The 12,739-nt window shown below is 42.3% G+C and overlaps 1 protein-coding gene across 1 annotated transcript in view; it reads right to left on the reverse strand.

Annotated features, from left to right (window-relative positions):
- Positions 1–12,066, reverse strand: part of LOC311102405 (reticulon-1-A-like) — a 51,319-nt gene extending 39,253 nt beyond the window's left edge. Inside the window, exon 1 of the mRNA XM_084143736.1 lies at positions 11,626–12,066. Coding sequence (XP_083999862.1) covers positions 11,626–11,845 — 220 coding nt within the window. The 5' untranslated portion in view covers positions 11,846–12,066. The remainder of the gene's footprint in view (positions 1–11,625) is intronic.
- Positions 12,067–12,739: the final 673 nt, after the last annotated feature.

Raw genomic sequence — 12,739 nt, forward strand, 5'->3', positions numbered from 1 at the left:
ATTTCTGGCTCCCAGGTGTCTTTTATACAGGTAATGAGCTGAGATTAGGAGCACACTATTAAAGGGAGTGCTCCTAATCTCAGCTTGTTACCTATATAAAAGACACCTGTCCACAGAACCAATCAATCAATCAGATTCCAAACTCTCCACCGTGGCCAAGACCAAAGAGCTCTCCAAGGATGTCAGGGACAAGATTGTAGACCTACACAAGGCTGGAATGGGCTACAAGACCATCATCAAGCAGTTTGGTGAGAAGGTGACAACAGTTGGTGCGATTATTCGCAAATGGAAGAAACACAAAAGAACAGTGAATCTCCCTCGGCCTGGGGCTCCATGCAAGATCTCACCTCGTGGAGTTGCAATGATCATGAGAACAGTGAGGAATCAGCCCAGAACTACACAGGAGGATCTTGTCAATGATCTCAAGGCAGCTGGGACCATAGTCACCAAGAAAACAATTGGTAACACACTACGCCTTGAAGGACTGAAATCCTGCAGCGCCCGCAAGGTCCCCCTGCTCAAGAAAGCACATATACAAGCCGTCTGAAGTTTGTCAGTGAACATCTGAATGATTCAGAGGAGAACTGGGAGAAAGTGTTGTGGTCAGATGAGACCAAAATCAAGCTCTTTGGCATCAACTCAACTCGCCGTGTTTGGAGGAGGAGGAATGCTGCCTATGACCCCAAGAACACCATCCCCACCGTCAAACATGGAGGTGGAAACATTATGCTTTGGGGGTGTTTTTCTGCTAAGGGGACAGGACAACTTCACCGCATCAAAGGGACGATGGACGGCGCCATGTACCGTCAAATCTTGGGTGAGAACCCTTTCCCTCAGCCAGGGCATTGAAAATGGGTCGTGGATGGGTATTCCAACATGACAATGACCCAAAACACACGGCCAAGGCAACAAAGGAGTGGCTCAAGAAGAAGCACATTAAGGTCCTGGAGTGGTCTAGCCAGTGTCCAGACCTTAATCCCATAGAAAATCTGTGGAGGGAGCTGAAGGTTCGAGTTGCCAAACGTCAGGCTCGAAACCTTAATGACTTGGAGAAGATCTGCAAAGAGGAGTGGGATAAAATCCCTCCTGAGATGTGTGCAAACCTGGTCGCCAACTACAAGAAACGTCTGACCTCTGTGATTGCCAACAAGGGTTTTGCCACCAAGTACTAAGTCATGTTTTGCAGAGGGGGTCAAATACTTATTTCCCTCATTAAAATGCAAATCAAGTTGTAAAATTTTTGACATGCGTTATTCTGGATTTTGTTGTTGTTATTCTGTCTCTCACTGTTCAAATAAACCTACCATTAAAATTATAGACTGATCATGTCTTTGTCAGTGGGCAAACGTACATAATCAGCAGGGGATCAAATACTTTTTTCCCTCACTGTAGCAGGCCTTCCACCCTCATGTGGTAGTCTTGCAATTCTACAAAAAGGGAAAATGCACTTACAAACGTATACATACAGTAAAAATAGTAATGGACATTACTTCTATACGTAAAATATTGTATGGTAAGAAAAGTATTTATTTTTTCCCCAGTCCCCTTTCTATTGACAAAGTGATGTACTGAATCAAATATACAGTAAACTTTCAATGACCAAAATAAAAAGAAACAATTACCTGTTGTCTTCTCTGAATGTCCTGATTATGGTGGCCACAGAGAATCTGCTCAAATTGGGTTGTACTCTTTGTCCTGCTTCCCTTCCATGAACAACAACATGGTCTATCACAGTTGCTTGAATTTCTTCTGAAATTACTGTTCTTGGTCTTGCTCTTCCGCGTCCTCGTACTCTTCCTCCTCGTCCACCACCTCTTACACATACTCTTCCTCCTCTGCCTCTCAGATTGTTTCCATCCATTGTTGGTATCAACATTCAACGCACCTGTGCCACCTGTGCACTCTGAACTGGCTTATATTCTGTACAATTGGTTTGATCACATCATTAGAAACAAGTGTGAACAATTTGGAGTCGTTGTGTGTAAACGATGACAACTGTGTTGTAGTTGTGTTTAACTTTTGCTGCCTGTGTTTACCATTTTGTAACACAAGTGCATCACAGTGCGAAATGTGTTTTAGTGTTTTGCAAAAAGAGTGATTGATTCGACAAATGGGTTTAGGCCACTGAGCATTTGGTTCAGAGAATGGGGTTTAGTGTTTTAGCAATTCAGAAAAACTGTAACTGTAACAAGAGAGAAGAGTGAGAGACAGCGAGAGGGAGAGGGTGAGAGAGGGAGAGTGAGAGAGAGGGAGATTGAGAGAGAGAGGGAGAGTGAGAGAGAGAGTGAGAGTGGAAGAGAGGGGGAGAGAGAGGGAGAGTGAGAGAGGGAGAGAGAGAGAGGGAGAGTGAGAGGATATCCAGACTGTTTTCACAGTCATGCTTTTGACCACCAGAAGACATAAAGAGAAAAAATACGTATGCAATTGCAGTAATTCCGTTACCGATTTGGTAACAGAATTACGAGTTTTAATCACTCAATAATTCATAAACAAACTTGATATTATTAAAAACACTATAACTAATTGGTAGGTCTACCTTTACTTGTTACTTCTGTGAACTTTCATTATCCTCCCTCATCATGAGGGAGAGAAATCTGAAAATATCTCAAAGATATGTGGGTTTTTGGTAACGGAATTACAAGGCACAAGGCTATGTTTCTTAAACTTACAGAAGGCAAATCATTTATCCAAAAATAAATATAGTGTTGATGTTAGTTGACAGGGGTCTTTAATTCAACATTACTGTGTTTTGATGTATTTCTAAGACTTTTGCTGGTAAATGTTGTCTACGACCCCTTTTCCATCTGTTTGACCAGAAATCAAAGCCTTTACATATTCCACATTTGTAGGATAGAAAATGGTTGAAAAATGTATACATGCCTTAATTTCATTTTTTAAAAACTCTTAGCTTTCATTTGACATGCTCCTACGAACTTCACTTGTTGGATACTCATGGCTCCTTTTAGATGGAAATGCCCCCTAGGCAACGCAGCTATTCGCCTAATGCACCCCTGGCAATAGCTGCTACGCTAGGCTGCACTAATATGTGGCTGGAGACAAAAACATGTGATAACAGATGACATCTAATGTATTGGCTATTACATATATAGGCTTGGAAGCAGAGGTTCAATTAACTGCATGTAGGCGGCCTCAGCCCGATGCATTCATTCCACAAGACTCTGCCATTGATCTCATGATAATGATAGTGAGCTTCAATGTTAACGATCTTTCTCTATTGTGTTTGGCTGCGCTAATTTGATATTTCTAAAATGAAGGCAAAGCTGAACAACTATTGAGGGGATTTGAAATCAAAGAGAATCAAGGTTTGTTTTCCTAATGCCTTGCAGTTGCTCACAGAACTGTCAGTTCCCCTCTAGCTTCCAGGAGCCCCACTCCCTAAACCTCTCCACTCCCACCTCCATGCAGCCTTCTGGCTCTGAGGTGGACATATGAGATGCTGTGTTGCATCAGCAGAGCTCTGGAGCAGGAAGGCCTTTAATAAACCTCCATCAAGCCTCTTCCTCTACTTGTTGTATTGACTTTCAAATTAACTGATATTCAACTTTACTGTACAATGCTATAATTACTAGATTGACGTCTCGTTGAATGAAAGCAACTGAAAAGTGAATGTAGGCTTACACTGTACAGCCAGTGTTTATACTGTATGCGAACCTGGATAAACACTGAACAGTATACGTATTACTGTTCAGTGTTTTTCCATGTTCAGTGTTTTTCCATGTTCAACCAGTGTGGTGTCTCTTTTCAAGAGTCCTCAAGAGTCCAGCAAACCAGACAAACAGAGGGCGAGAGGGGCCTTACATTAACATATAGGGTTCTTCAAATTGAAACCTCAGGCAGATAAGAGGATGACAATGAGAATGGGGAAGAAAGAAACAAAGGTGTTCAATTGAGGGAAGTAAGTAAGCAAGAGGCTATCACAAACGCAGCAAATATAAGTTGCTCAAAAGTGACTACAGAAGGAGGTCGATAGGTAGGCAGCTGAGCGGGAAGTCAGGGTATATAGTTGCACATTAACTATTGATATCAGGGCATTAAGATTGATCCATGGCATACAATAACTGTCGAAAATATTCTGTTTATCCACCATATTCTTAAACTCCCATGATGGCTAGAAAGGCAGAAAATTGTTATTGTCAACTGGGATGAGAAAAATCTATAAAAACAGCCTACACACAAGAAGCCCTATTGCATTCAAGTTGTGAAGTCAATGGAAGCTTTGGTTGCCAGTGCCACCTGTCATTTGTCGATCCTGGCGAAGTCCTTGCCTGAGTGGAATGGTGAGGGTAGATTATTTGAAGCTTTGTAGCCCAGCTGTCAATCAACTGTCTCTATTGTCTCGCTTCACCATCATTTTTAGCCATCTATAGCCAAGACACACACGCCATGCACTCAAGGACACACACGAGCACACACACAAAGGACACATAGGATAACATGCACAAATGAGTGTCTTTTTTTTGTCCCCAGTCTATTAAATTTGGACTAAATGCTGAGGACAGTGGTTGGAGTCCACTGACTGCCAATAGCCCTCTGCATCAAACTACCAACCAATGTGGACAGAGTTCAAATCAAATCAAATTGTATTTGTCACATGCGCCGAATACAACAGGTGTAGACCTTACCGTGAAATACTTACTTACAAGCCCTTAACCAACAATGCAGTTTTAAGAAAATATTTACTTAATAAACTAAAGTTTAAAAAAAAAAAAAAAAAAAACATAAAAAGAAGTAACACAATAAAATAACACTAATTAGGCTATATACAGGGGGTCAGCAGTGTAAAAACAAAGGGAGGGGGTCAATGCAAATAGTCCGGGTGGCCATTTGATTAATTGTTCAGCAGTCTTATGGCTTGGGGGTAGAAGTTGTTAAGGAGCCTTTTGGAACTAGACTTGGTGCTCCAGTACAGCTTGCCGTGCGGTAGCAGAGAGAACAGTCTGTGACTTGGGTGACTGGAGTCTTGGACAATTTTTTGGGCCTTCCTCTGACACCGCCTAGTATATAATGTAGGTCCTGGATGGCAGGAAGCTTGGCCCCAGTGATGTACTGGGCTGTACGCACTACCTTCTGTAGGGACTTACGGTCGGATGCCGAGCAGTTGCCATACCATACATTGTTATTGATTTTGCTAATTTGCACCCCAGTATCTCTATTTGCACATCATCTTTTGCACATCTATCATTCCAGTGTTAATACGAAATTGTAACTATTTTGCACTATGGCCTATTTATTGCCTTACCTCCATAACTTACTACATAAGCACACACTGTATATATATTTTCTGTTTGTATTTTTGACTTTATGTTTTGTTTACCCCATACGTAACTCTGTGTTGTTGTTTTTATCGCACTGCTTTGCTTTATCTTGGCCAGGTCGCAGTTGTAAATGAGAACTTGTTCTCAACTGGCTTACCTGGTTAAATAAAGGTGAAATAAAACAAAATAAAATAAATAAAATACCAAGTGGTCATGCAACCGGTCAGGATGCTCTCGATGGTGCAGCTGTAGAACTTTTTGAGGATCTGGGGACCCATGCCAAATCTCCTGAGGGGGAAAAGGCGTTGTCGTGCCCTCTTCACAACTTACTTGGTGTGTTTGGTCCATGATAGTTTGTTGGTGATGTGGACACCAAGGAACTTGAAACTCTTGACTCGCTCCACTACAACCCTGTTGATGTGAATGGGGGCGTGTTCGGCCCTCCTTTTCCTGTAGTCCACGATCATCTCCTTTGTCTTGCTCACGTTGAGGGAGAGGTTGTTGTCCTGGCACCACACTGCCAAGTCTCTGACCTCCTCCCTATAGGCTGTCTCATCGTTGTCGGTGATCAGGCCTACCACTGTTGTGTCGTCAGCAAACGTAATAATGGTGTTGGATTCGTGCTTGGCCAAGCAGTCGTGGGTGAACAGGGAGTACAGGAGGGGACTAAGCACGCACCCCTGAGGGTCCCCCATGTTGAGGATCAACGTGGCAGATGTGTTGTTGCCTACCCTTACCACCTGGGAGCGGCCCATCAGGAAGTCCAGGATCCAGTTGCAGAGGGAGGTGTTTAGTCCCAGGGCAGTGTGGAGATTGCGTCATCTGTGGATCTGTTGGGGCGATATGCGAATTGGAGTGGGTCTAGGGTTTCCGGGATAATGGTGTTGATGTGAGCCAAGACCAGCCTTTCAAAGCACTTCATGGCTACCGACGTGAGTGCTACGGGGCGGTAGTCATTTAGGCAGGTTACCTTCGCTCTCTTGGGCACAGGGACTATGGTGGTCTGCTTCAAACATGTAGGTATTACAGACTTGGTCAGGGAGAGGTTGAAAATGTCAGTGAAGACACTTGCCAGTTGGTCCGCGCATGCTCTGAGTACACGTCCTGGTAATCTGTCTGGCCCCGCGGCCTTGTGAATGTTGACCTGTTTAAAGGTCTTGCTCACATCGGTTATGGAGAGCGTGATCACGCAGTCATCTGGAACAGCTGGTGCTCTCATGCATGCTTTAGTGTTGCTTGCCTCAAATCCAGCATAAAAGGCATTTAGCCCATCTGGTAGGCTCGCGTTACTGGGCAGCTCGTGGCTGGGTTTCCCTTTGTAGTCCGTAATAGTTTGCAAGTCCTGCCACATCCGATGAGCGTCAGAGACGGTGTAGTAGGATTCAATCTTAGTCCTGTATTGACGCTTTGCCTGTTTGATGGTTCATTTTAGGGCATAGTGGGATTTCTTATAAGCGTCCAGACAATGACCCAAAACACACGGCCAAGGCAACAAAGGAGTGGTTCAAGAAGAAGCACATTAAGGTCCTGGAGTGGCCTAGCCAGTGTCCAGACCTTAATCCCATAGAAAATCTGAGCTGAGCTGAAGGTTCGAGTTGCCAAACGTCAGCCTCGAAACCTTAATGACTTGGAGAAGATCTGCAAAGAGGAGTGGGACAAAATCCCTCCTGAGATGTGTGCAAACCTGTTGGCCAACTACAAGAAACATCTGACCTCTGTGATTGCCAACAAGGGTTTTGCCACCAAGTAGTAAATCATGTTTTGCAGAGGGGTCAAATACTTATTTCCCTCATTAAAATGCAAATCAATTTATAACATTTTTGACATGCGTTATTCTGGATTTTTTTGTTGTTATTCTGTCTCTCACTGTTCAAATAAACCTACCATTAAAATTATAGACTGATCATGTCTTTGTCAGTGGGCAAATGTACAAAGTCAGCAGGGGATCAAATACTTTTTTCCCCTCACTGTATGTTTCCCTTTTGATGATTTTGAAATGGCTGCTTTGTGTTTGTGTATGTGCACGCGTACGCGTGAGTGCGTGTGTGACTGCATGCGTGCACTGTGTGTGTATGAATGTGTGTGTGTATGTCTAGATGCCTCTCTGTTTATGTAGCAGAAATGTGCTTGCAATCTCAAAAAACAAAATGACAATGCTGAAAGAGCTAAGGAAAAGGCCTGGGTTAAGAAGAGAGCCGGGATTTGAAACACCATCTTATGAATATTTCAGAGGAACTGTGAATCAAAATGAAAGCGCAGGGCTCCAGTTCCGTACTCTCCAAGCGGATGGTGAGCCCTGTTTCTCCAGGATTAAAAATAGCAGCATGGGCTGAGCTCTGCTGAAGAGGGTGATGGACTTAGAGCTGAAGCGTGAATGATGCTCCCTCAAAAACACTGCTTAATCAATGCTACCCAACCTCACTAACATGGCTGGCTTACGTGTGAAATTCCATGGCTACAAACAGCCTAAACTTTAAATCAACTCACAATTAAGTTTATGTTTAGGGACTAGGCTATGGTAAGCAAATGTAAGGTGATTGTTCCGCAACGCAGATGAGAAAGAGGAAATCTCTTTTCTCATAGAAATCAGCTCAGGAAATCTCTCCTGCCCAGTATCACAAGTTTAGGCTGTGATAAGCTTAGGTTCAAGGTTGGGGAGTAACTGATTACATGTCATCTGATTACAAAAAAACAAACTAATCAGTTACATTACCAGCAAAAATATTGTCATCTGATTACAGATACTTTTGAAAAACTAGATTATTCCTTCTTGGATTACTTTTACATTTAGAAAGGATGTTTGACACCTTTCTTTCTCAATTACATACAAATAAATCAGCACTGAAAAAAGGTGCAAATTTAAGTTTGTTCCAACTAAGCAAATCTGACCACAAGCCAGAGACCACTATGATGACACACCAAATGTGTTTAATAATAATAATAATTTATTCAACTTTTATAGCGCTATTCATTACATAAAGAATACTCAAAGCGCTGTAAAGCAACAACAAAAAACAAGCAATTTAAAAACAACATAATTAATCATCATGAGTAGATCGACGGTCAAGAGATTGAAAGGTTGAAAAAGTTAATGGCTTGATTGAGGTCAGCGGACGGAGGAGGTGGTCAAAGGGGAGAGCCGGGAACAGGCAGACAGCATGTTGCCATCGCATTGTCTCGCCATCCACGCCGTCTGTCACTGTGGTTTCGTAGTAGTCCGATGAAGTTAGAGTTCCGTACTAGCCACTGGACTAGAAGCTAGCTATCTAGCTGGATCCTTTTTGTCTTCTACTAATGCCCCTTAAAAGGGGAAAGTAATCCATATGTAACTGAAAGTAATCAGATTACATTACTGAGTTTGGGTAATCCAAAAGTTATGTTACTGATTGCAATTTTGGACAGGTAACTAATAACGGTAACAGATTACATTTAGAAAGTAACCTACCCAACCCTGCTTAGGATGTGAGTGACAGATTGTATCCCAGCCATACTGCATTTGTAAACAAACAATTAGAGCTATTTTGGAAATGCAGGCCTAATACCTGGACCTGTTTATCTTCAGGGGAGCTAACATTTTCAGTAAAAACCTGTTATGCATACACAACAGAAAGGGATATAGTTTAACATTCTAGTGATATAGCTATGCAGTGTGTTGTCCCCAGCTTTAATTACAAAAATTTAGTAAAAGGACAGTAACCTACCAATGTTTGTAGCCTACTAGGCCCATGGCTAGCCAACGTTACCGTTACTCCTTAAGGTCCAAGGACCTTATTATGATATTTTCAGAGGTAGACTCAAATACTCTTATTTAAACGTGAAACGATTCTCAATTGCGATACGGTTCTAAAAACATAAAGCCCTTTACTTTCATTAACATAATTTCACAAATGCAAAATACACACTTACTGTACACTGTTTCAACCGGCTTTATCACAGTTGCAGACGACAGTATTGTTCAGCTACAACTTTTCTGGCGGCCTTCTTCCGTTACACACAGGTGTTCGGAGCATGCTAGATAGCTAATTAGCACAAGTGGTCCCTCTGTCTTCCGTAAACACATGCAGTAACATGGAGATATGGCCATGTGGGAACACCAACCCCATACAAAGTATTCAGACCCCTTGACTTTTACCACATTTTGTTACGTTACAGCCTTATTCTAAAATGGATTGAATACATAAAAATCCTCATCAATCTACACACAATACCCCATAATGACAAAGTGAAAACCGGTTTTCAGACATTTTTGCACATGTATTAAAAATAAAAAACATAAATAATTTATTTACATTAGTATTCAGACCCTTTGCTATGAGACTCGAAATTGAGCTCAGGTACATCCTGTTTCCATTGATCATCCTTGAGATGTTTCTATTCAATTGATTGGACATGATTTGGAAAGGCACACATCTGTCTATATAAGGTCCCACAGTTGACAGTGCATGTCAGAGCAAAAACCAAGCCATGAGGTCGAAGGAATTGTCCGTAGAGCTCAGAGACAGGATTGTGTAAAGGCACAGATCTGGGGAAGGGTACCAAAAAATTTCTGCAACATTGAAGGTCCCCAAGACTACAGTGGCCTCCGTCATTCTTAAATGGATGAAGTTTTGAACCACCAAGACTCTTCCTAGAGCTGGCCGCCCGGCCAAACTGATCAATCCGGGGAGAAGGGCCTTGGTCAGGGAGGTGACCAAGAACCCGATGGTCACTCTGACAGAGCTCCAGAGTTCCTCTGTGGAGATGGGAGAACCTTGCAGAAGGACAACCATCTCTGCAGCACTCCACCAATCAGGCCTTTATGGTAGTAGCCAGACGGAAGCCACTCCTGAGTAAAAGGCACATGACAGCACGCTTGGAGTTTGCCAAAAGGCACCTAAAGGACTCTCAGACTATGAAAAACAAGATTCTCTGGTCTGATGAAACCAAGATTGAATTATTTGGCCTGAATGCCAAGCGTCACATCTGGAGGAAACCTGGCACCATCCCTACGGTGAAGCATGGTGGTGGCAGCATCATGCTGTGGGGATGTTTTTCAGCGGCAGGGCCTGGGAGACTAGTCAGGATCGAGGGAAAGATGAACGGAGCAAAGTACAGAGCGATCCTTGATGAAAACCTGCTCTAGAGACCTCAGGACCTCAGACTGGGGCGAAGGTTCACCTTCCAACAGGAGAACGACCCTAAGCACACAGCCAAGACTACGCAGGAGTGGCTTCGGGACAAGTCTCTGAATGTCCTTGAGTGGCCCAGCCAGAGCCCAGACTTGAACCCGATCTAACATCTCTGGAGAGACCTGAAAATAGCTGTGCAGTGACGCTCCCCATCCAACCTGACAGAGCTTGAGAGGATCTGCAGAGAAGAATGGGAGAAACTCCACAAATACAGGTGTGTCAAGCTTGTAGGGTCATACCCAAGAAGACTGGAGGCTGTATTCGCTGTCAAAGGTGCTTCAACAAAGTACTGAGTAAAGGGTCTGAATACTTATGTAAATGTGATATTTATGTTTTTTTACTTTTAATAAATTAGCAAAAATGTCTAAAAACCAGTTTTTGCTTTGTCATTATGGGGTATTGTGTGTAGATCGATGAGGGGGAAAAACTATGTAATCCATTTTAGAATAAGGCTGTAACATAACAAAATGTGGAAAAAGTCAAGGGTTCTGAATACTTTCAGAATGCACTGTATATGGTGTATCAATTTAATGTTTTGTTTTTTGAGAATTGTTTCTCACTGATATGGAAGATAAGGTTTTTATGCTTCCAAACCCATAAGCAAGCAATGCGTGTTAATGTTCAGAGCACTGGGGCTCTTAAAACTCGCCTTCCCCAATTAATCTTAATGTAATGGAACTGAGTCATGATCAAGGGCTAGGCCCATGGCTAGTTCACAGCTGGCCTGTTGTTTGCTGTCTTCTCTTGGTCTGTTCTGTTGGTCTGTTTCTCTAAGACATTTCAATTTTATGTAGACCTAGATTTCATAGTCCATAAATAAGGTTTTGAATTGTATTTTACCCAAGTTCAAATTCTGTTCTATTCTGTAGTTACCCACTAATAGGAAACCGATTCCATTATTTGAACTTAAGTACATTTCCCAGCCAAACCCATGATTGGTGTAGATTCGATCTGCTAAACTTTTCACTCACTTCGTGAGAAAGTACAGAATGTCTGGTACACTGCGATGACGAAGGTTCCATCTCAGACATGTTACACCCCAAGAAATAGGTATTTGTGATAGCATCGTCTGCTATGAGAAGTGTAAACAGACTAATTTAAATTACGTACGTTGTATATCTATATAAAAACAAGTGTTGTCTATAAATGATAATATAAATGTTATTGATAAACCGCTTTACCTGTAGATACAGTTTCCATAGCAACGGGAGGCCTTTTCCCATCGTCCTCAAATTGATGGAATTGATCCAGGTCACTCGTCTCCTCCCTGGTTTTCGGTTTAAAATCTTCACGTAGCTCACCAAACCGGGGTGGGGTGCTTCCAAACAGGCCATTTCTTTCATAATCGTCCCCAAACCATTTCCCTTCCGAACCTAGTTCGTCACTGGGCTTCGAAGACATGCTTTTAGGGAGAGGTTGCGCTAGAGATACAGGCACAAGCTATAAGGCAGGCTACACAATGGATAGTGGGTTGGTCAAACGAATAAAACAGGAAAATATGCTATGAAGGCCGACTGCCTTTACAAAGATATACTTAAATTGTAAAATTCTAATGGCTGCGCGGTCCAGTCCGAGAGCACAAGTGAGCGAGGTTGATTGTTTTAGTTCAGCGCTTCAAAGCTGACGTCATGGCATTAGCTATGTTGGTACTTATTTAGGGCAGAGTAACATTCTGTTAACTGTTTCAGCATAACTAATATAAAAGTGTTTGAATATACAGTTGAAGTCAATGCAGTATGTTTCCAAGAGTACGCCATAAATAAAATAAACTTCAGCATATTGAAGCATCTTTGAAGCGTGTCATGTTTGAAATGCTTAAGACCATATCACAATAATAACGCAAATTGTAATATTGCTGTACCATGTTATGTTTCAACATACGACACTGTTGTATTTTTATTTTTGTTAAAAAATTTCACGTTAGTAGATGCAAGTAATTTCACTCGTGCAAATATCCAGTTGAGGACCATTTCTTTGTTCTGTTCATGCCAGTTTGTGCTCAAATGAATTGCATTGTAGCGTCCTCGTGTGGTGATGATCAAAAGTACAAAGAAAAAGTTAAGATGACTCCTGAGCAACGGGGAAGCACTTCCCTGGATACGGGTTGATGACAAACCCTGCTGGGGCATGCTAGCTACAGGTGCACAATGTCTATCATATAAACACCCTAAAATTATATTTTTGTTTTCATGAAGACAATAGCAGCAATATCAGATGTCCAAAACTGGTATGACGTTAACTTAGTGGTCTGAGCAGACAGTGTCAGTGACAGTGAACTCTTGTGCAGGCTGCAAC

Source organism: Coregonus lavaretus (assembly GCF_964263955.1).
Source record: "Coregonus lavaretus genome assembly, chromosome: 27".
In the NCBI taxonomy this organism is placed as follows: Eukaryota; Metazoa; Chordata; class Actinopteri; order Salmoniformes; family Salmonidae; genus Coregonus; species Coregonus lavaretus.